The sequence below is a fragment of the Equus caballus genome, chromosome 6 (assembly GCF_041296265.1).
Source record: "Equus caballus isolate H_3958 breed thoroughbred chromosome 6, TB-T2T, whole genome shotgun sequence".
Lineage (NCBI taxonomy): Eukaryota > Metazoa > Chordata > Mammalia > Perissodactyla > Equidae > Equus > Equus caballus.
The window spans coordinates 38,612,880-38,634,346 of NC_091689.1; the positions used below are offsets into that span (position 1 = coordinate 38,612,880).

The 21,467-nt window shown below is 46.6% G+C and overlaps 2 protein-coding genes across 3 annotated transcripts in view; both read right to left on the reverse strand.

Annotated features, from left to right (window-relative positions):
- Positions 1 to 1,521: 1,521 nt before the first annotated feature.
- Positions 1,522 to 9,701, reverse strand: LOC138924616 (myosin phosphatase Rho-interacting protein-like). Its single transcript, XM_070269699.1, has 5 exons — positions 9,569 to 9,701; positions 9,039 to 9,144; positions 8,049 to 8,133; positions 4,452 to 4,540; positions 1,522 to 1,653 (listed from the first exon to the last, which is right to left on the reverse strand). The coding sequence occupies exons 1-5, from the start codon at positions 9,570 to 9,572 to the stop codon at positions 1,644 to 1,646; spliced, it is 294 nt and encodes a 97-aa protein (XP_070125800.1). The 5' UTR covers positions 9,573 to 9,701; the 3' UTR covers positions 1,522 to 1,643.
- LOC138924615 (rho GTPase-activating protein 20-like) overlaps positions 9,659 to 21,467 on the reverse strand; it is an 85,358-nt gene continuing 73,549 nt past the window's right edge. For both annotated transcript variants that reach the window (XM_070269697.1, XM_070269698.1), the window contains 7 exons: positions 20,700 to 20,809; positions 19,134 to 19,323; positions 17,459 to 17,924; positions 15,118 to 16,559; positions 13,288 to 13,492; positions 11,048 to 11,163; positions 9,659 to 10,183 (listed from right to left, as the gene is read on the reverse strand). In XM_070269697.1, the coding sequence (XP_070125798.1) occupies positions 16,411 to 16,559; positions 17,459 to 17,924; positions 19,134 to 19,323; positions 20,700 to 20,809 (915 nt within the window). In that variant the 3' untranslated portion in view covers positions 9,659 to 10,183; positions 11,048 to 11,163; positions 13,288 to 13,492; positions 15,118 to 16,410. The remainder of the gene's footprint in view (positions 10,184 to 11,047; positions 11,164 to 13,287; positions 13,493 to 15,117; positions 16,560 to 17,458; positions 17,925 to 19,133; positions 19,324 to 20,699; positions 20,810 to 21,467) is intronic.

A 21,467-nucleotide genomic window follows, 5' to 3' on the forward strand; every position in this document is an offset into this window, starting at 1 on the left:
CGGCACCGAGGATGGAGCGTCGGTTTTTGCACGGGGAACGAGACAAGCAAATGTGGGGACCGACTGGGCCCTTTTGATGGTGGTTTTGAGGTTGGGAGGCAATGCTGTCTGGGAGTCGGTTTGTGATGGGTGATTTGGGTCAGTCACGTCCTGCGCTTCTGAAGGACGGTGGTCGGACCTCAGAGGTGGAAGGAGGCAGTGCCCACCATGCCCTGTGACCTCCCCACCACCAGGCTCATCAAAGGGGGAAGCGGCCTCTGACTCAAGACCCGAGTCATCCTTTGAATCAGAGATCAGTTTTTTCTGAGGAAGAGTGGCCCTGAACTCACATCCATGCCCGTTTTCCTGCATTTTGCATGCAAGATGCTGCCTCACATGGTTTGATGAGCAGAAGAGGCTGGAGGGACCCGACCCCATGACCCTTCACCCCAACCAGCTCCGGGTCCCTCCCAGAGCACCCCCCGCCCCCGCCTGCCTGGGTCAGTGTGCAAATGAGCCTCACCTGCTGCGTGGCCCGTGAGGCCCTTTGATGTGTGGCGGACACCGCGGGACGCTGCCCGGGAAACGACTCAGGAAACGGCAGCCGGCTTAATTGAGGTGAACATGAAAGCCACTGCTGTGTTAATTGGGGCTGCTTGGCCCCCAACCGAGTCAGGACTCACATCTTTCACGCAGCAAGCTGGGCATTAATCACCCCCGGACACCGAGCGCTCGGCCGGGGAGCCCTGGGGGGGGCCGGGTGTCATCGGCCTGGATATAAAGGAATGGGGCGCGAGCCGAGGGCGTCTGCGTATCAGATGCCAGAGGGAAGATGGGGTTTAGGGGAATCATTAGTGGGGGGCAGTTGCCTCCGGTCCCCCCACCCAGGTCGTCGGCCTGCCCTGTCAGGGCTGCCTGGGCCGCTCAGGGGCTGGGAATCAGGCTGAGGGGTGGCCAAGTCTGCAAAGCGGGATTGGATGGGTGAGGCAGAGTGCAGGTCTGGAGAGTTCCAGGTGAAGGGCCGTTCAGGGGCTTGAACCCCAGGGATCCGTCCTACCCCATCCTGGAGCCCAGAGTCTGAGGTCAAGGGTTGCAGGGCTGTGCTCCCTCCGGAGGCTCCACGGGAGGGTCCCTCCGGCCTCTTCCAGTGTCTGGGGCTCCAGGGTCCCTGGGCTGGTGGCTGTCTCCCTCCCGTCTCTGCCTCCGTCCTCACGGGGCTGCTCCTCTGCATCTGTGTCTCCTCTTCTCATAAGGACCCCAGTCCCGTTGCATCAGGACCTCATTTCACCTCCTTAAAGAGCCATCTCCAAATCCTGACATGTGCCAAGGTCCTGTGGTCAGTGCTCCTGCCCTGTTCCAGCCTGCAGTGCCTGGTCCCCTGGGATTGGGAGGAGATGTCCTAGTTAGGTGTCTCAGGGGAGCTGATGAAAATTCATTTCAAGGGCATTGTGGTTTAGAGCGAGTCCCATGAGCAACAGACATTTTCAATATCTCATAGTAGCAATAACTTACTTTGGTTTACCACTTTCAAAGGGGAAATCTGCCTGTCTTTCTTCCTTTCCCCAGATATTATCCAGCTTTGTAATGCAAACAATGTCTCCCCTGTTGTTCTCACTGAAGCGCAGGTTACAGTGGAAGGCGACATCATGCCCTCTCTTGAAATCTCAAGCAAGCCTGTTTTAAACCAAAGACCAGAGTTAGTAAAATGATTCAAGCTGTGCATTTGTATCAAGTGAAGAACATGCAATTTTCTAAAGAGCAAATCATTGTATAAATACCTGACAATTTTCTAAACAGAAATCACACTGACGGTACACTGGGCCAAGGACTGGATGTAATACATGAGCATCTGACAGGAAGCAAGACAACGTGCTGAGTTTTTTGCCTCGTTGTCTTGGTCACGTCATTCTAGTCAGCTGTCATTCCCCCTTTACCACCTCTACCCATGAAAGGTCTTCAAGGTTTTCTCACAGAGGTTTTCGGGTCACTTTGAGGGCACTTTATGCTTACTTTGCAGAGAATAACGGTTACCTCCTTCCTGCCCTGCCAGCCTGCTTTTAATCCCATTAATTTTAATTAATGGCAAATAAGAGCTTTCAAATACTCGGCTTCCTCATAGTTAACCAAAAGCCAAGTCCTGACACAGCAAGAGCTAGACAACATCGTTAAAGTTCAGTATTCCGATGCTAAGTTGTAAAGTCGTGACAATAAATGTGGTAAACATTCCATGATGTCAAGTGGAACTAATGAAAGTGCTGCTTGGCTTTTTTTTTTTTATTCAAAGATTTTATTTTTTCCTTTTTCTCCCCAAAGCCCCCCGGTACATAGCTGTATACTCTTAGCCGTGGGTCCCTCCAGTTGTGGCATGTGGGACACTGCCCCAGCGTGGCTCGATGAGCAGTGCCATGTCCGCGCCCAGAACTCGCTCCAACGAAACACTGGGCCGCATGCAGCGGAGCGCCAGAACCTAACCCCTCGGCCACGGGGCCAACCCCACGAAAGTGCTGCTTGGCTTTTTGACCCCAGTTCCTGCACTTGGATGTCAAGGCAAACACAAGTCCTGGCTGTCGAATCACTAACTCTTTCCCTCAGTGTCTCAGCGAACCCCATAGAGCACTGACAGAATCAGCATGTGCTCTGGTTTTAAAGCAACGTCTGCACTCTAGACCTTTTAACAATGATTCTCTGTATGTTTTGATTCACCCAGTAATGAACACATACACCACACTGTGTCTTCCAATGATTAAATTCACAGGGAAAAGACCAAGATAGCCAATGGCAATAGAATTTGTATTTGACTGAAAATCCAATGCCTATATTTCCTCTGCAGTGAAAAGCAAGATACTGTCATCTCTACTGCCTTCAGTGTTCTTTTTTTCTTGTAATTCCTCACATAGAATTTGCAGGACCAAGCAATAATTTTTTCAGTTTAGACCACCTTAACCACTTCAACCAGAATTAGTTCTGAGTGGCCGCAGTGTCAGTCTGCACCTCTAGTGTTCCTGGAGCTAAAGTTTCCAGTGCAATAACCCTAAATAAAGCAAAGATATGTATATCAGTGTGGTCCTGCATGAGAGGGGTCGTACAGGGAGGAGAGCAGATATTAAAAAATCATGAGTGCTGTGTGCACAGGGTAAGGTGTGCTGGGTCCTACCTTATGTTGGGAGGAAAGATGGACGAGGACATAGGCAGAGGGTATATATGTTTTGTACTTTGCTGTGAGGCAAGCTTTATTGTGCAGGGAAGAACTGTGCCATCAGAAGCTGTACAGGCTGTGTGGAAGTAGCAGTTGGCTTAGGGTGGTGACCTTCATGCGGAACCAGAGGAAGCTGGCTGGAGGTTGGAGTGAGTGGGCCATTTGGATGTAAAGCGATCAGATCAGAGCTGAGTCTATCTCCTGCTAACAGAGGAGGTGGCTCCCTTTGACTCACCAGGAAAAAGGTGACAGACACTCATGGAGTCTGTTTGCAAATTATTGAATAAACCTGTGTGCACAGCTTGACTTTGTGCCTTTTGTGTCCTGGTCATAAGACCCAGAAACACAGATGAATTAATGGCTGCAGTAGCTTTAGTGGTACCACTGACCTCAGGGACGGGCGTACTGGACAGCTTCAGGATATCCTTAGCCTTCTTGTTTTACACGTAGGTATAACCAGTGGTGATCACCAGGCCCAGGCATCCCAGGGCAGCCATGGATCAGCACGGATTTACCAGTTAGCTCCAATCTTACCCCATCCTAGCTCACCTCAGTCAAACCAGTTCCAATGGCAAAGGTTGATTTATTTTGAGGAAGTCTTGTAACTTGAGGGATCTGTTCAAATCTTCTAAGTATATAGAGTCTGCTCAGAAAACTGGGGTTCTCCATCCTGCCACTTGTCAGCTGTAGACCAGGCTAACACCATAGGAATCTGTGACCCTGCTGTTGCCCCCACTATGAAGATAGAAATGGCAGCTGAGCTCGCAAGGTCCGAGACTGCACTGTGACCTGCACAACTGCGGGGAGGTTTGTACGCACATCAGGACAGAGTGGCATCACTTTCAAGCGCTCAGACCAACTCGGAACAATGTCCAGTGGGGTCTTTTTGTTTTCACACCTTGTTTTTGATGGGCATGTAGACATAATGTGCATGCTTGGTTTTTTACACAATGTATGGCTCAGAGGTGGAGAGACAGCCAGGCGTCACATTACAAAAGCTCCACGTTTCCTTGAGCTCTAAGGCTTTCACTGCCAGGAAACACCAACAGAATGGGTTTCCTGCTCTTCCTCTTTGTCCTCAGAAAGTAGGACTCTGTTTTATTCTTGATTCTTCTGGTTTAAGATTCAGTGAGGGAAACGTTGTCCCCGTATTGGGAATACATATTGATTTATAGGATAATCCCGTACTGTGGTATAGCCAAGATTCTAAATGTGTAGTTTTAAAAATTCTAAACCAATCAGCAAATACGACAGACTTGCTAATCTTGCTGTTCACCTGTTTGCATTGCACTTCACTGTGCCCAGAATTGTTATCAGCATGCAAGGTGTGACTCCTCCAGGCAAAGGCAGGTCACAAAGCACAGTCTGGGAATAAAAAAATATACATGTGGTAAATATTCCATTTGCACTTTTGGTATCCTCTTAATATGTTGCCTCTATGAATCATTACTGTGTTGTTTTGGTAGCAAATTTTCATTATTTAAAAAAAAATTTAATTTATGTTTTTATTTTTTATCATTTTAGTTGCAGTAACATTGGATTATAACATTATATAGCTTTCAGATGTACATCGTGATATATTTCAAATTCTGTGTAGACTGCATCATGTTCAACACACAAAAATGAATTATAGTCCACCCCCTCACATGTGAACCTAATCACCCCTTTTGCCCTGCTCCAGCCCCTATTCCCCTCTGGGAACCACCAATCCAATCTCTGTTGCTAGGTATTTGTTTGTCGTTATTTTTATCTTCTGAGTGAGATCATACGGTATTTGACTTTCTCCCTCCGACTAATTTCACTCAGCATAATACCCTCAAGGACCACCCATGTTGTCACAAATGGCCGGATTTCATCATTTCTTATGGCTGAGTAGTATTCCATTGTGTATACATACCACATCTTCTTTATCCATTTGTCCCTTGATGGGCACCTAGGTTGCTTCCATGTCTTGGCTATTGTGTATTATGCTGCAATGAACATAGCAGTGCATGTATCTTTATGCCGTTGTGCTTTCAAGTTCTTTGGATAAATACCCAGCAGTGGGATAGTTGGATCATATGGTAGATCTATGCTTAATTTTTGCAAGAGGCAGAGGAAATTCCAGGCCTCAAATGCAAGGGAAATGCATGCATTTCCCACACCAAGGGCCCCCCAACCTGTGCAGGGCTGGCTGCATCCCCAGATCCCTCCCCACGTTCCCTGCTTCTGGAGGACTCTTCCCAGAGAATGAGGGCCATGAACAGCAGCCAAAGCCTGATCAAGTCAGCGGGGACTGAAGGACAGTCTGGCAGCAGAAAAGCCATGCTGGCTTCCAGGAGAGGGGCTGGGTGGGTGATGGGAGGAAGCCTGGTCTCTAGGGAAAGTTGCTTCTCTTCTCCAAAGCAGGTATGTGGAAAGTAAGATGCCTCACAGGCCAGGCCAGGGCCACATGGCACTGCTACCGCTCCGCACACTGTCACCACTGTGGCGGGGAGGGATGCTGGAGCTCATGCCGACAGAGACCCTGAGTGCCTGTGCACAAGGAAGGAGTGGAGGCACCAGGTTTTCTATGTCCCTGTGTGGCCAGGACAGCGGCACTGCTCAGGGATGTCAACGCTATAATGAAGTCTGTGCTATTTATCTGGCTACTCAGAAAGGGTTTTCAAAGCAAGAGGAAAGAGGAAATAGGGTAGGAAGGCAGGCCCGGGCCAAGCAGCCTCCGTCACCTCCATGGAACCTCTCTGGAAGGGGTTTCATCGACAGCCTTTCTTTCTACTTCCTGGGCACAGAAACTGAGCAGGAACCCAATGAGAAGGAGGGTTCTGGCCTGGAATGGGGTGTATCAGCTCCCCATTGGTTTGATCTGAAACTCCCAGGCCATGGAGACAGAGGCCAGGTATGGGGTCTTGGGTTCTTGCCTTTACGGGGGCCCCAAAGGCTTTAGACTTCCCCCTCAGCTTCCTCTGGTGCACTAGAATGACTCTGGCATCAGGCTGAGGAAGGGAGGCTTTCTCAGAGATCAGCAGCTCTCCTCTGGAAAGGCCCCACCTCACCCCATGAGACTGACTCACAGCAGCGTGGCCCTGATGAAAGTTCACAGCTTCCAGAAACCAGCAGCCTCAAGGTGATGCTCTGAGGAGCAAGGGGCAAAGGAAAAGAGACTCTGCCTGGTTGGCTTCTGCTGGGGCTTGGGAGGGGTTGAGTGGAAGAGGCTGGGACCCCAGACCACCCGGGCTCTAACAGACCCTCAGGGAAGTGGGGGCTCTTCCCACCCTGTGATCACATGGCTCCTGCTACCAACAGAAAAGGTGAAGCTTGGCCAAGGCCAGCATTATTTGGGGGAGGGGACGTCACAGGGGAGGGAACGGCTAGGGAGCAGGAGCACCATCAAATTCCCTGGTCTGGGCCGAGCGTGTCTTCTGCACTTGCAGTTGCCTTATTTGGAGGCAGGAGGTCTGCTACGGCACTATTTCCAAGGTATTACTATGGAAACGCAGCGTAACCCTGAACGCTGTTATTCTGCCTGGGAGTTTTTTCTCTCAAACCAGCCAGCTTTGGGGGATTTGCATGTGTGTCTGCTGTTCCCCTGCAGGAAGCTGTTCAGTCTCCAGGAACAACTCCCATTTGATTTTGCCAGGGACACTACCTTCCAGAGGATGCTAGCCTAGGACTCCTTGGGGAGGGTAGACAGAGGGCAGACAATGACCATCAGCTGAGAGCAGGCCCAGAGCTGCACTCTACTAGTAGGAGGGTTTGTGCAGCAGCCCAGGGCAGGCAAATCCAGGGGAGACCCGGGGGGCATAGAGGAGAAGGGGGACCCAGTTCCACCCAGGCTGATCTCTGCCACTCAGTGAAGGAGAGAGCACCAGGAAGGACTGCTGAACCCTGGGGGTAGCCATGTTCTGCTATGCCTGGACCTCTGCCAGGCTCTGGGCCTTGCAAGATGCCCAAGGGACCCCCAATCTCCACTCTGCTCGTTCTCAGGGTTACTGCGAGGCTCGATCAGGCAAGAACACTTGGTAACAGTGAAGCCTGAGTGCAGAGGAAAGGAATAACATTTACTGAGCACCCACACTGGGCCCAAGACCTCCTTTCAAGCTCACAAATAATCCTATAACCGGATCAAAACAAGCCCATTTTGCAAATCAGTTCACTGAGGCTCAGAACCTTTCCTGGTGCCCTGAGCCCCTGGACACTGGCTGGGGAAGAGAAGGAAGAGGAGAGGGGTCTTTGGGGAAGGACTGGACCTGGTGGGACCACCCCAGCCACCTCCCACTCTGGTCACATGGGAGTCAGAGCAGGGGCACAAAAATCAAGACCAGCACCAATTTTTTCCATTTATGGTCAAGGCCCCAGAGCAAGAGTGGGGTCCCCGAATTGCCCTTCACTTGGCTCCCCTTTCTCAGCCTGCTCTCTGCAAGAGCATCTCTGTGTAGAAAGTGGAACCGAGCTGAGTCCTTCCTTGGACTGTGGCGCATGAGGAGTGTGTGCAGCCAGCAACCCCTCCTGGCATGCTCTTTGCCTCCCAGCAGCTGGAAGGACAGCCAGGAGAAGAGACACACGCTCTGCTACTGGTTCTCAGCACCTGCCCCCTGGCTGGAAGCCTCCTGGGGCAGCCCCAGACCACACAAGCAGGCCACCCTGTCCCTGTAGTGGGTCCTGCCCTGTGGCTTGAAGAGGAGCATGCAGATTGTAGCCCACAGACCACTGGAAGGATGGAGACAACGTGCAGGGCTGGTGACCACCTCAGCCCTGACCTGACTCCTTCCCTCACCCCTAATTTTAGGCTGGGTCCTGAAGCCCTTGAATCTTCTGGGGTACCCTCGCTTTGCCCCAGCTCCTCATCTCTGAAACCACAAAGTGGACACCAACTGGCAAACCCACTGCCTACCTGTGGCGTGGGTGGCTTGACTTTCTGCTTCTTCTTCTGGTTCTGTTTGTTGGTCCTGGGATAGAACATGAGCATCTCCAGCCACCTGGGGAGAGAAGAGAGGACCGAATCAGACCCCTGCTCTCAGGAACTAGGACCATTTCTTTTTGGGTGGTCCAGGCACCAGGCTCAACACTTCCGGACTGGAGGCACCCACCCAGTGGCCAGGCCTTTGGACACCCAAGCAGGGCAGAGCACTGCCCAGATTAGAGCCTGCCACTGCTGGGGCAGGAAGTGCCAGCAGCACAGCCTAGGACAAGCACTGTGCCAGGGTGGAAATGTTCACTCTCTTGATTGTGCTGATGTTTTCAAAGGGGTATAAATTGTCAAAAGGTATCAAATTATGCATTTCAAATATGGACCCTTTATTATATGTCCAGTCCGTATTAATTAGAAGAGCTATAAATAAAACAAATAAGGTGTTGGCTTGACTTCTGGCTTCTGGTCCATGATGTTAGGAGCCTGGAAGTCTCCACTCCATCCCCAAACACTAAACAGCTGAACAAACTGAAAAGGCTCCAGCTGTTCTTAGGTTCATAAGAGCAGTGAGGTCATAGGGCAAATTGCCGCCCCCAGATTGGGGAGACTCACAGGTGAACGCAGAGAATCACAACTGAGCCCCCGAGGGGACCAGTGCTGGGGCAGGGAAGCCTAACCTGTAATGGACAATCTGCAGGAGGCCCAGTGTGGACAAGTGTGGACCCTCAGAGAGTTAAAACTCCAGGAGGACCTGGTCACAGGGGCCCAAACTTTTGTGAGTTTTGCCTCCAGCAGCTGGACCTGCTTCTTACAGTGAATGTCTGAGAAAAAATATTGTGCTTCTCACAGAGGAAAGAAAAAATGAACAATTTTGAAATATGCTAGAGCATTCTGTTCTTAAAAAGTCTGCTCTAAGGAGAAACTATTTTACTAGAACCTGACGTGCTAAGGTTTGACCAGGGACACACCTACCTGTGGGGACTCCAGCCCACTTCAGCCATCCCGCCCTGCCTACGTGGAGGACGCAGAGCACACGTGACGTTCTCTAAGCACATGGATGTGATCTCTTCTGATGCCTCTGGGAAGGAATTGGGTCCAAAGTTACCAGAAATGAAAGGAGAACGAACATTTATTGAGTATCCACTAAACGTCAAGTAGTTTATTAAAATGTCACCCCATCAGATCCTCTCAACGCTGCATTTATAAACACTGTACATCTTTTTCAGAGAATACATTTAGTGAGATATTAATTCTTTCAACGTCAAACAATTCTAGTTTTCATTTCTTCGAAATTATCTAATTTTGAAGTTTGATATTTCATGTACTACTCCTTCAGTTATATACTCTAAGCATTTTGTGATCACCAGAAATTGCCCAGTTTTTTTTTTTTATTGTGGTAAGAACCCTTACCCTATGGTCGGCCCACTTAACCAAGTCATAAGTGCACACTGCAGTACCGGGAACTCTGGGCACAGAGCTGTGAGCAGCTCTCTAGAACTTACTCATCTTGCACGACTGAAACTTTGTGCCTGTCGGACAGCAGCTCCCTCTTTCCTCTTCCCCCAGCTCCTGGCAATCACCATTCTCCTCTGTTTCTGTGAGTTTGACATTTTTTTCTTCTTTTTTGGTTTGGGGGGGTATTTTTCCAGTTTTAATAGGGCATCACTGCCAAATAAACGTGTTATCTCTTTACAATGACATGATTTGATACATTGCAAAAGGATTCCCCTCATCAGGATAAATAATACATCCGTCACCACACAGGTTTCTCTTTTCTTCTCTTTCTTTTTCTTGGGAGCATATTTAAGTTCTCTCTTCGCAAATTTCAATGACACAATGCAGTGTTGTCAACTATAGTGAGTTGAACCGTTTCAGATAGCTCGCATAAGTGGAATCACACAATATTTGTCCTTCTGTGACTGGCTTATTTCACTCAGCACAATCCAGCGATCCCACTTTGGGGTATATATCCACCAGAATTGACATCAGAATCTCAAAGAGACATCTGCATTCTTGTGTTGACTGCAGCCTTGTTCACAAGAGCCAAGATATGGAAACAGCTTAGTGTCCATCGACAGATGAATAGATAACGATAATGCCAAGAAATATTACTCAGCCTGAAAAGAGAAGGGTATTTTGCATATGCAACAACATAAAGACATTTATTTGACAAGCGACTGCAGACTTCTGTTTGGGCCAAATGGTGTGAGCCCCATGCAGCCTCTCTCTCTCAGATGACAAATGAAACTCTGGCCAGAGAACAAATAATTGCCATCTGATTTTCTAAATTCAACAAGTGAACAACTCCCAGTAACTTGAATCCTGATACTGACCAGGTCTGAGACAGGTTCTGTTGGGGTTTTTACATAAAACAATATTTATATATTACCAATGCTTTAAAAATATACGCAAAATAAATTTGAAAATATGCACCAAAATACGGGCAGAGCTTAATAAATGGTTATAAGGCAGTCCCCCTATTGACCACCACCAAGGTCATTCCTGTCCTCTGTGACATTTGTTCAGTCTTAGTTGTACAGGAGACTGCAAATTAGTACTTCCTGTGTCCCTATGTTACTGTCTCTCTAGGCATTTCATTGTGTGGAGTTTGTCAATGTCTCTGGAATGAATCATGAGAAGAATATTATTTATTGTATTATGTAAAGAATGACACTGAAATGAGTCTGACCGAGTTGGTGTGAACGTTATGCAGCATTTTAAATGCCCTTTTCCCTCAGCAGTGTTATCTGGGGCAGAAGGAACGGGCAGAGCAGCTGAGGGGATTTGGAATTAGAGAGGAGCAGGAGGAAGACAAAACTTCTCCAGTAATCTTTGCAATTTAACCACCACATTGGCGTTCTCACAGCGTGAAATCAAATATGATTTTATGTTCATTCCAGGATTGCTAGCACATCGTTTCATAAAATGTGCAGGGTTATTGTTTCCTTTCCCGTCATCTGTATTTGAGAGCCCCAACTCACCTCAGACAAAGGTCCATACTGAATTATTCTGTGTCTTCTATTAAACAAAGGATTCTTTGATACAGTGCAGAAAAATATGTACTTTGATGAGCACGAAATTTGAAGAGAAGGAGCATCTAAAACAAGAGGAAAAGGAAGAATTAGAAAAAATAATTGAATTATCTGAAAAACACAAATAATATCAGGTTTCATAAGTCACTGTAAAATATAGAAATAAATGACTAATGACATACTACTTATAAATAGCTACTAAAATTAGGACATTTTTAGAGCTAACGCATTTATTATATATTCCATCACGAATAAGTTGGGAGGCCATAGTAATGAGCCAGGACCCCTGACCTCTGCAGGGAGCCCTCACCCAACCCCAGAAACTGTCTCAGACACTCTCAAGGCATCATGGGTCAGAATCATTCCTTCCTATAGGGAAGGTGTGGAGCCAGTGGTGAATGGAGGGATTGGGAAGCTGGATATGGGAGAAGAACCCGGGGCGCAGGGGCCCTTCACAGAGCAGGAAAGTGCAGGGAGGAGCTCCCCCTGGTGGCTGTTGGGTGATGCTGCTTGACCCAGGTCAGAGCTTTCCCTGGGCTGTGCTGTTTACATCTGAAGGACCACGCTCATGCACACTGCCCACCATGGGCTAGAGGATCAATGAGTCCTGTTTCAGCGGGTCCAGTAACTTCATTTTCCTCTCCCGCAGTGTGTCAAGTCTCCACCGCTAGAAGCTCACAAGCTCTCTCTGCGCTTGGGGCGTCTGGCATGTGGCTCAGTGCGTCTTCATATCTGCTGTCCCCCAATTCTGTGTTCACCATCGCCCAGAGATTCCAGTCATCTAGTCTCAGCCCAGATGCCCCCTGGGGTCAAGGTGAATGTTTCTGCATATAACACGGATGGTACTTGCACCTATGCTCTGCTCAAGTGATACCGTTCCTGATGGTTTGGGTTTCATTATTTTCCTAGAATCGGAAAATGAAATTGCCCTACATCCTCTCTTCTTTTTCTCTCTCTCTATATGTAACATATAATATACAACATATATAAGATGCAACATGTAACACATAATATGCAATATGTAGCATTTCATACATTATAATGCATTTTACATACGAAGTTCTCTCCATATAATACATTACATATATTTATGTTTTTATATGTAATTTTATAATATGCATATTAGTTTAAAATAAATATAAATTCCTTACTTTATATGACTGTTTGATGTAGCTAATATATTTTTAATCAAGTTCTGTAGTTTTACTCAGTGTGAGGGCTGATAGAACAGGAACGTTACTACAATGGAACCTCCTCCCTATTTTAGGGCTCTTCTCCCATTGCTGTACTAAAAACTCTCATAGCCTGTGACTGTAATGTACTGGGCCCTAATCAAGATTTTTTTAAGAGCTCCATGGAATTATTGAGTGTTAGGTGTCTAGGATCTGAATCCAAAAGAACAGATGTTTATCCAGAACTTTCCCAACCAAGGAACCACAGGGAAGAGCAGGAGACGTTGTGGATTGACCTGAGGGAGGTGAGCACTGAATGAGATGGCATTGAATGTGGAGATCGCTGTGGGTGGTATTGATGGATACCTGTGCAGTATTGTCATCCAGTCCGTGAACATGGCTGCCCTTTCACTTATTTAAATTCGTTTTTTTCAGTAATGTTTGTATTTTTCAGTTTACAGCCTTTTCTATTTTATTATTTTTGATGATTTTGGAAATGGAACTGCTTTCTTAATATCCTCTTAATCTTGTTCTTTGTTGTTAATTAGAAAACCAACTGATTTTTGTAGAGTATTACTACCCTTAAGTCCCGTAGGAGATACCAGATAGAACCCATTAGGGGTTATGATAGGAGTTGGTTTTCCTATCTTGAAACAGTAGGATAACAAGTATTGAGGCAGGTGGGAATATGAAAATGAAGCACTGCCATCCATGAGCAGTACAATGAGTAACCCTGGATCCATCCCTAAAGGCATTGAGGAAAAGTAGGGATTTTCCTGAAGGTTTAGTGGAGGCCAGAGAATGGCTATCACAAAGTACACCTGAGAGCAAAGCTTCTTCAAAATCCCCTTCGAGTAGCTCTGTCTTCCTAGATTTCCATTCCTTTTGGCAGCTGCCCCAACTCTCTCTTCTCCCTCTCTGCTCGTTTTCCCCAGTCAAGCTCATTTCTCTCTGCATCTTTCTTCTCCAAACCCCCTCAGCTTGCATATCCACCCAGTGATAAATACCATGCCCCACCTCGTGGTCATCCACTCCTCTGCAGCTTCTCAAGGTTGCCCCAGGACTCTGAAGCACCAGCATTCTTTCCATCTAGCGTCACTTTGGAACGTGGTTAGTGACGTAACTCATCGGTGAACAACATGGGCTCTAAATTCTGACTTCATCTTCGCAAACCGGGTGACCTCAAACAAACGATATCCTTCCTCTGGAGCTGTTTTCCAATCTATAAAATAAGGATAATATAAGTACGTGGCCAGCATGATTGCCGTGAGTATTAAATGCGATGATGCCTGCAAAATACCGGTCTGTAGTGACTGTGCAGTAACTGTTAGCCATCAGTACTATTATTCATCTGCTGGAAAATTCTATGAGGTCAGTAGGGCAGTGGTTCCTGTTTTGATATGAACAAAGCAAGGACCCCAGTGGTGAATTGATTTGCTCAAGGTTGTACAAGACAGGCAGCCAAGCCAGAGGTCAAATCCCATCCCTTGAGTCCAGAGCCTTTGGATTTCTGCCCAATTTCTTGAGGTCAAGACCTGACAAGCAAGTGCTGGTGAATGGGGTCCCCCACAGCTTGGATGCTGTTTAAGAATTCTGAGGAGAGGCGATACCCCTTCCTGGCTTCAGTTTTCAGTGCCAACATTAAATTATGATGATGTATGACATGAGATTGTGTCCCCTGCTGGCCCCTGAAAGTTGCATTTCTTCTGAGGGCGACTACAGAGGATCCATTTTGCTGTTCTCAGTAGGTCTGGAGTGACCTACTCTAGTCCCTCTGCTTGGAACACAAAGCTCATTGCCCTCATGAGCCATTTCTCACAGCAGCCACTCAGGGACTTCCTACATACTTCTAGTTTGCCTGGATGGTGCCCCCCGTTGGGGTGTCATCACTTCATTAAAATACAGAATTAAAGTTTGTCACTGGACACCCAGACAGCTGTCAGGATCCCCCCCTCCTCCTGCCAATGTCACACACTTTGTACTTCCCAGTATAGTGTGGTGTTTAGGGAATTCTGGAGTCAGACAGATATGAGTTCAAGGTCTAGGTGTGACACTAAATGTGGACTTGGTTCAATTTTTCAGCCTCTCTGAATCTCCATTTCTTCATCAGTAAAATGGGTATTTGGATAATGAAAAGCAGGCAGTTAATACTTCCTCGGACTCTGGTAGTTCATGAGACTGTGTCAGTGAGCTATGACTACACTAATGTCACATAACAGATAACCATAAACCTTAGGGGCACATGACAATCAGCAATCCACAGAAGAACAAATGTAAGTAGCCAACCCAAATGTGGACAGACTTCCCTGCATTAGTAAACAAAGCATGTCCAATTAAAGAAAACCCAAGATACCATTTTTCATCTATACTTAATGGGAACTCTTTAAAAGATAGACTTTACTTTTTAGAACAGTTTTGAGATTGATAGAAAATTTAAGAAAGACAGCACAGAGAGTTCCCATACACCTCTGTTCTGGTTTGCTATTACTAGCATCTTACCTCAATCGGGGATATTGGTTACAACAGATGAAATTATACAGGTTCATTGTTATTAACTAGATGTATGACTGTTGATGTTGACCTTGATCGCCTGGCTAAGGTAGTGCTTGTCCGTTTTCTCCACTGCAAAGTTACTGCCCCCTCTTTCCATACTGTGCACTTTAGGAAGGAATTCCATGCACAGGTCTCTCCCTGGTTGATGCCCCCTCAGCTCTCAGGATCAGGGCAGAAAAAGGAAGATGTGCACAGCTGACTCTCTCCCAGTTCAGGCCTCATCCTGATGCAGTACCACGTGACCTATATAGTGAGGGGTATGTCTTCAATAGCAAATATTTACTGAATACCTACCTGGTGTTGAGTCTGGTGGTTGGCAGTGGAATGCCAGGCTGTGCTAGACAGCCTCATCCCTGCTCAGGGAGCTTGCCCTGAAGTAGGAACATTAGGGTGGGAGGCAGACATGGGGCCATCCTTCCCCAACTTCACCACTGGAGACAGGGAGGCCAGAGAGGACACTGCTGCACTCATGGGTCTGTGATGGGATGAGCGTTGGTGGGATGATAGGAGAGCAGGGAATCAGAGGCAACACGAGAGCTGAGGGCACCTGGGAATGACGTGAAGAGTCCTCGGGTTTAGGCGGAGATGTAGAAAAGTCCATGAAATGATATAAACAGAGGAAGATGGAGATAAACAACATGACCTGGGAGAAGTGAACTACCAGGGAAATGAGATTAGAATTCAGGAATTACGAGACCCTGGCAGGGCAAGTGCCTTAGGAATCCCAGAAGATGTGCTTTGGTTTGTCAGGTGGAGGGGCTTGGTCATCGGTTGAATGTGATCTACTGAGGCTGCTGGAAAGGAAGACAGGGAGAGGCCACATGTCAGCAGGGTGAGAAGTGAAGGGTGGGAGAGAGAGTTGACAGAGGGAGGACAGATTCCCCTCCAGGAAACCTTGCATGGGAAGTGTAAGACGGAGGAGTCCAAATCTGGATGTCCTTCACTGTGTGTCGTAAAAATAGAATAATGTTAATTTGTAGATTTTTGTCACAGGAGAAGATAAATTCAAAGCTTATAGATTGATTACCCTTTAAAACATTAACTGTTTATGTCCAACAAAGAAAATTTGCTTCTTTGGCCCCAGCTTGGTGCCATAAAAGTACTATACTCAAAAACATTCTTTACCACCTTACTGGTCTCCTCAGTAAGATGAGTTGAATAGCATTTGGACTCAAGTTTAGACTCTAGTGTGTGAGATTCATGTGTTTAACTTTGTGAAAATTGGTCTCTTACAAGTTGGGAGCGTATTTCCTGAGATGTCTGAGAGGATCCTTCCATCTAATCTACTGACCCTGTGGTGACTGAGGACTGGAATCTTCAAGCTCAGGAATTACTGTTCTTGAGTCCTGAGGTGATTCCCAGGAGCTACGAAAACTTTCCTTTTCTGACCCTGTATTTTTCTAGAAATTCACCACCCCCACACACTTTTTTGTTACAAGGGGCTGAAAATGATTTCGGGGGCATTAGCTGACTGGTGTCTACGTGATGAGAACATAACGGAGGTAGTAGAATTTTGGAGAAAGCGTTCTTGGTGGGATATTACAGGAAGGAAAGGAAAGGAAAGTGTCGAGTATGATTATGGAGACTCTAATCTTCAGTGACTGAAAGCATTGCAGACAGGGAGCTGGGTGGACCCACGCCACGTGGGGCCTCGGCGTCATTCTGCAGTTGTGCCTTTTTGTAAGTCACTATCACTCTCACTGGCTTGGATTCAACAGGTTGCTTGGTTGACACTCCTGAAATGAAAAACCAACGATTGTCTTAGTATAAGCATATTCTCAGATACTAGACTCATCTCATTGCGATGAAATGGATTTTCCTAAAGACTTCCTCAGAGCATTGAGGTAAATGTCTGAAACCAAGAAATGTCAAAAATAGGAAGGGGCTCATGATACAGGCCCCCAGGTTCTGAATCTAAACTCTACCTTCTAGAATGGACTCCTGCCCGTTAGCTGTGATTAGCGAGGCGCCAATAATACCAGCTCTAGCATCAGGGGCACTTCTACTAGCCTTCTTAAATACTTTTTCACAAATTTATTTTACATCCATTATCTTACTTAATCTTTACAACACTCCTAAGATTTAAACATTATTACCCCCCACAGTTTAGAGATGAAGAAACTGAAAACGAGCTAGAATAATTGGACAAAGATCAAACAGCCAGGAAATGGTAGCACAGGAGTCTGCAGTACTCTGAAAGGTTGTCTGACATCAAGTCAGCTCCTTTTTTCTCAATGATGCTGCTCCTCTTAATCTGTTTCAACGAGCACTGGAATTCCTCGGTGCTTCAGGGACCACTGAGCAGCAGCGCCTCGGGGCCCTCACTCTGGTTTCAACCAGAGGACGTCTATTATACACATAATAGATTTGAAGTTTTGTTTGAAAATGTTCCCAGACACTCTATTATCCCATGATGTCTCCTAAAGCTGTTACGAGCTGCACCAGCAACTTCTTGAAGTCAGAGACCTCGACTTCTTCTTTCTTTGGTCTCACAACAGTGTGCAACCCTGCCTGACCTGTGAGCCAGCCTGTGGAAGGAGGAGCAGATGGGAATCACTGCCCTTGGGATGTGCTCTGGGATCCCCCGTCTAGGTATCTCCCATGACCCCTGGCGGCCTCGCTGCCTGTTTCTCACCGAAGTCAGTCGAAGGATCTGCAGCCTTCTTGCTGCCATCACAATGCATGGAGCTCTCCCCCAGGAGGGAAGCAATGTCTTCTCCGAAGTCAGTCGAAGGATCTGCAGCCTTCTCGCTGCCATCACAATGCATGGAGCTCTCCCCCAGGAGGGAAGCAATGTCTTCTCCGAGGTCAGTCGAAGGATCTGCAGCCTTCTCGCTGCCATCACAATGCATGGAGCTCTCCCCCAGGAGGGAAGCAATGTCTTCTCCGAGGTCAGTCGAAGGATCTGCAGCCTTCTCGCTGCCATCACAATGCATGGAGCTCTCCCCCAGGAGGGAAGCAATGTCTTCTCCGAGGTCAGTCGAAGGATCTGCAGCCTTCTCGCTGCCATCACAATGCATGGAGCTCTCCCCCAGGAGGGAAGCAATGTCTTCTCCAAAGATCTGGAGGCAATTCTCAATCAAAAATTGCACAAGAGAAATCTGCAACACAAAAGGGTAAAAACGGGGTGTTCTTTTTCATATGACATAGTTATAAATCACATTTCATACATGAATCTTGGCTCTAACAAAAATTGTGAAAGAATACTAAGAAAAATTCAGAGAACCAGTTTTCTCTAAGAACGAACTGTGATACTTTCGTGAGTACTTTGGGCACAGGTTTTAAAATACTTTTCATCAGTGGACTAAAGGCATAATTTGTGGTCTAGTTTAAAAGCTAACATTTTTATATCAATGGTTACATCTTGAAAACAAAGGCAATTTTCAAATGTAACCCACATAGGATGTTTGGGGGAAGATGTATAGTCTCTTATGAAATTTTATCTATTCATTTTCATTAAACATTTTTTCCAGTTTTGTTGAGATATAATAGACATATCGCATCTTAGGAAAATTTATAAAGCACCCAATAGACACGGATACGTGAAATTCATTTGTAAGTTTAGGTGCTGCTTAAACTTGGGCAGCAGAGATTTCTGTGGGTTTTTGTGAGGGAAGAAAGCAGCTGGAGAGACACCATTCAGTTTGTCTGGCTGCAGCCCCTCCTCTTGCATTGCCTGCCCCACCCTTACTTTCTGGGAAACTCTCTTGGGAAACAGCTATGATCTTCTTGGGCATGTTGTAGCTCTGATAGGGTGTTCTGGAATCTTTTACTAGTTTCCTCACCCTATAGCAGAGGCAAAATAGTAGCCAAGTATTTTTCTGAATGAGCCAAAGCTGGCAGAGGAAGGCCAAAGTGTGTGGAGCCATGGGTGCTCATATTGCCCAAGCTGCCTAGGATGTGCCAGTAATGACCAGAGGAGCTGGGTGTTGTTGGCATCGTGTGATGAAGAAACCATGGCTTGGAAACTTTGCCCAGGGTTACACATCCCTCAGTGATTAGGCTGAGAGTTGAACCTTGGCTTGTCACACTCCAAAGCCCAGGTTCTTTTCTGTCATATCGAGCCACTCCTCTCTCTGCTGTTCAGTCCGTCCAGAGTTTAGTCTCATGGACAGGAAGGGAGGAGAGACTCAACTGCTCACAGTTCCCCCTTAACAACCCTCCTTCCCATCCCCACAGAGGAGGATAAATGACTCTGCCACTCAACGGATACACTTTCAAAAACTGGTCTGTCAGAGTTAACACCGTCCATTTTGGGTTCCAAGTGGGGACTCTGACCCCTAGGGCACGCAAATGAGAGCTTTCATTACCTTTCTTGTGATGTCACTTTCTAATTCTGCGCTGCAGGCATTGGGCAAACAAAGAATGCTTGGGGCTATGCAGGTGGCTAAGTTGTAAGCTGTCATCTGATTGACGGACGAATGCTGCTGAATGTTGTGCAGCACTCCAAAAAGATAGCGCAGGAGCTCTGCATTGGCTCTGGGCAGCTCATCCAGAAGCCTAAAGACACAAAAATGGACCTTTAAAGACAGCACGTCATTTTGCTCAGGAAGTTGGAAATACAGAGAAAGGGAACAGAGGACTTCTTTGTAGAGCAGGCACAAAGCCCAGTGAACATGCACGAGAATGCAGAAATGGCCCTCCTAAACATGCTGCCTGAAATATTTTCCCTGAAACGCCTAGAACGTGTTCTCATTTGGGCACATCTTATTAACATCGAATTTAATGTAAATATATTTTAAAACTCTGAAACATTGCAGAAACTCTTCAATTAAAGTTCACAAAAGCTCATTGATTAAATTAAACAGCGATGAAATTTCAAAGGCTCCCTTTGTTTTGAAGGTAGCAATATAGGAACACTGTCTCAGGGTAAGATCCCAGCAAAGTTCCAGGCAAAAATGTTTCATTGAGTTCAGTTCCTGAACCAGATAAGAACTTCTCTGGCTAGTTAAGTGTTTGACAAAGGTAAGACCATATCCCTGGCAGATTGGTCCTTTAGCATCTCTCTTGGACCAAAGGATTTCATCTGCTCTCAGTTTCATATTGTCAAATAAAAATGGCAAGTAATAGGATATATTGGAATATATGAGGAAGCCATTTTGGTGTAAACCTAATTCGGACCTGACCTTGTCTTTCCAAAAGGGCCTGACCGAGGCCGTTGAGCATGCATTGTATATCTGCTTTAGAGATTCCCTATGGCAAGAGCAAAAGGCCCTTGAGATAAAGGTGCAACTTCCCTCCCCCTGCCAACGTTGGTGTCTCCTTAAGGATTAAGCATCTTTCCTTAGGCTAGAAACTGATTGCTGTGCTCACCTGTGACTGCTCAGCTTGAGACAATAGACTTGCCTCCTGCTGCGCCCTTGGAGATAACAGACCCACTACCTGCTGTGTCTATCAAGTGCTGTGCCGACAGGGCACTCTTGTGACTATTGTGGGAGGGACATTTCAATCATGTGAAACACCCTCTTTGAGGGTATATAACCACCTTATGTACCCCCACTACTTTGGAGTGCTCTGTTCCTTTGTGGAAAGACCTCCCGGGTTATAATCCTAAAATTTAAGCTCAGAATAAACTCACCCAAATTTTCATTTATTGATTGGTTATGGATTATTTTCGTCGACAACATATTCAGAAGGTATAAAATGGTCAAGGATTCCTTATTAACAAGACTAGGAGAAGAATAAGAACTCAATAAGAGCAGTAAGGCATGCCGCTGTTTTTGAACTGGCCTCCGTGGGAGTGGTCAAATCAAACTCTTTGGCATTGGTCATTATTTTAGTGGACAAAGCTGTAAAGTATAAGCTAATATTTTCCTAAGAGTATGTTGATTGTACTTTGGAGGTGTGCCCCAGTAGAGTAATCATGGCATCGTTACCTCTGAGTGGCAGCGATTTTCTCCTCCTCATTCTCTCCATCAGTTATACTGACCCATTTAGCATAGAGGTCAGATGTAAAGACGCTCCCTGGGATGTTTCGAAGAAAATCCTTACACACATCAAAAGAAGAGTATTATTCTTATGGCAAATACATATTGGACAAATTACAGGGAAAACATGGAGTTGAAAAGTTGAGTTTCTGTCCCCACTTCCTTCTCAGGCTCCCCACACTGTGACCCACGCAGCGCTCAGCTCCACCTCTCCACTGACTTGCACACCCTGAAGTGGGTGCTTGGACTTCTAAAACTTAGAAGCACCAAAGCAGAGTGGGCCACAGTGGGAGCGAAGAGAAAGCCCCCTTCTATCACCTGGAACTTCCTCTTGGTGTCCATTTTAGTAAACTAGTAGAAACTGACAAGGTCCGGTGAGACGTCATCCTCAATCCTGCTAGTTTCTTGAGAAGAAATACCCATCCCCGTTTGAGACACAGTGCTTGCTCTTAACTCAAGCAAGAGAAGTTCTGAAACAAACCAAACGCGCACACCCTCGTGCTCTCGCACACATATTAAGAGAGAACTGAGCCTTCTGACTTGAGGTATGTGTGCTCCTTGGGAGAACACTGCGTCACAATAGCCTCGTTCATCCTGGTTTTAACTGTATGAACGTTCGATCCTGCAGACTGGGAAGCAGCAGACATTGGAAATATATTAAAATCCCCAATGGGTAACAATGTGTTACCCCTTACAGTCTGTGAGTGGGACATACAG

Coding starts and splice junctions, on each gene's coding strand:
- LOC138924616 (XM_070269699.1), bottom strand. Junction 8,134..9,038: donor GTGGGCTGGAGTCCCCACAG/GTAGGTGTGTCC, acceptor TTCTCTCCCCAG/GTGGCTGGAGATGCTCATGT. Junction 4,541..8,048: donor TCAAGCCACCCACGCCACAG/GTAGGCAGTGGG, acceptor TTTTATTCCCAG/ACTGTGCTTTGTGACCTGCC.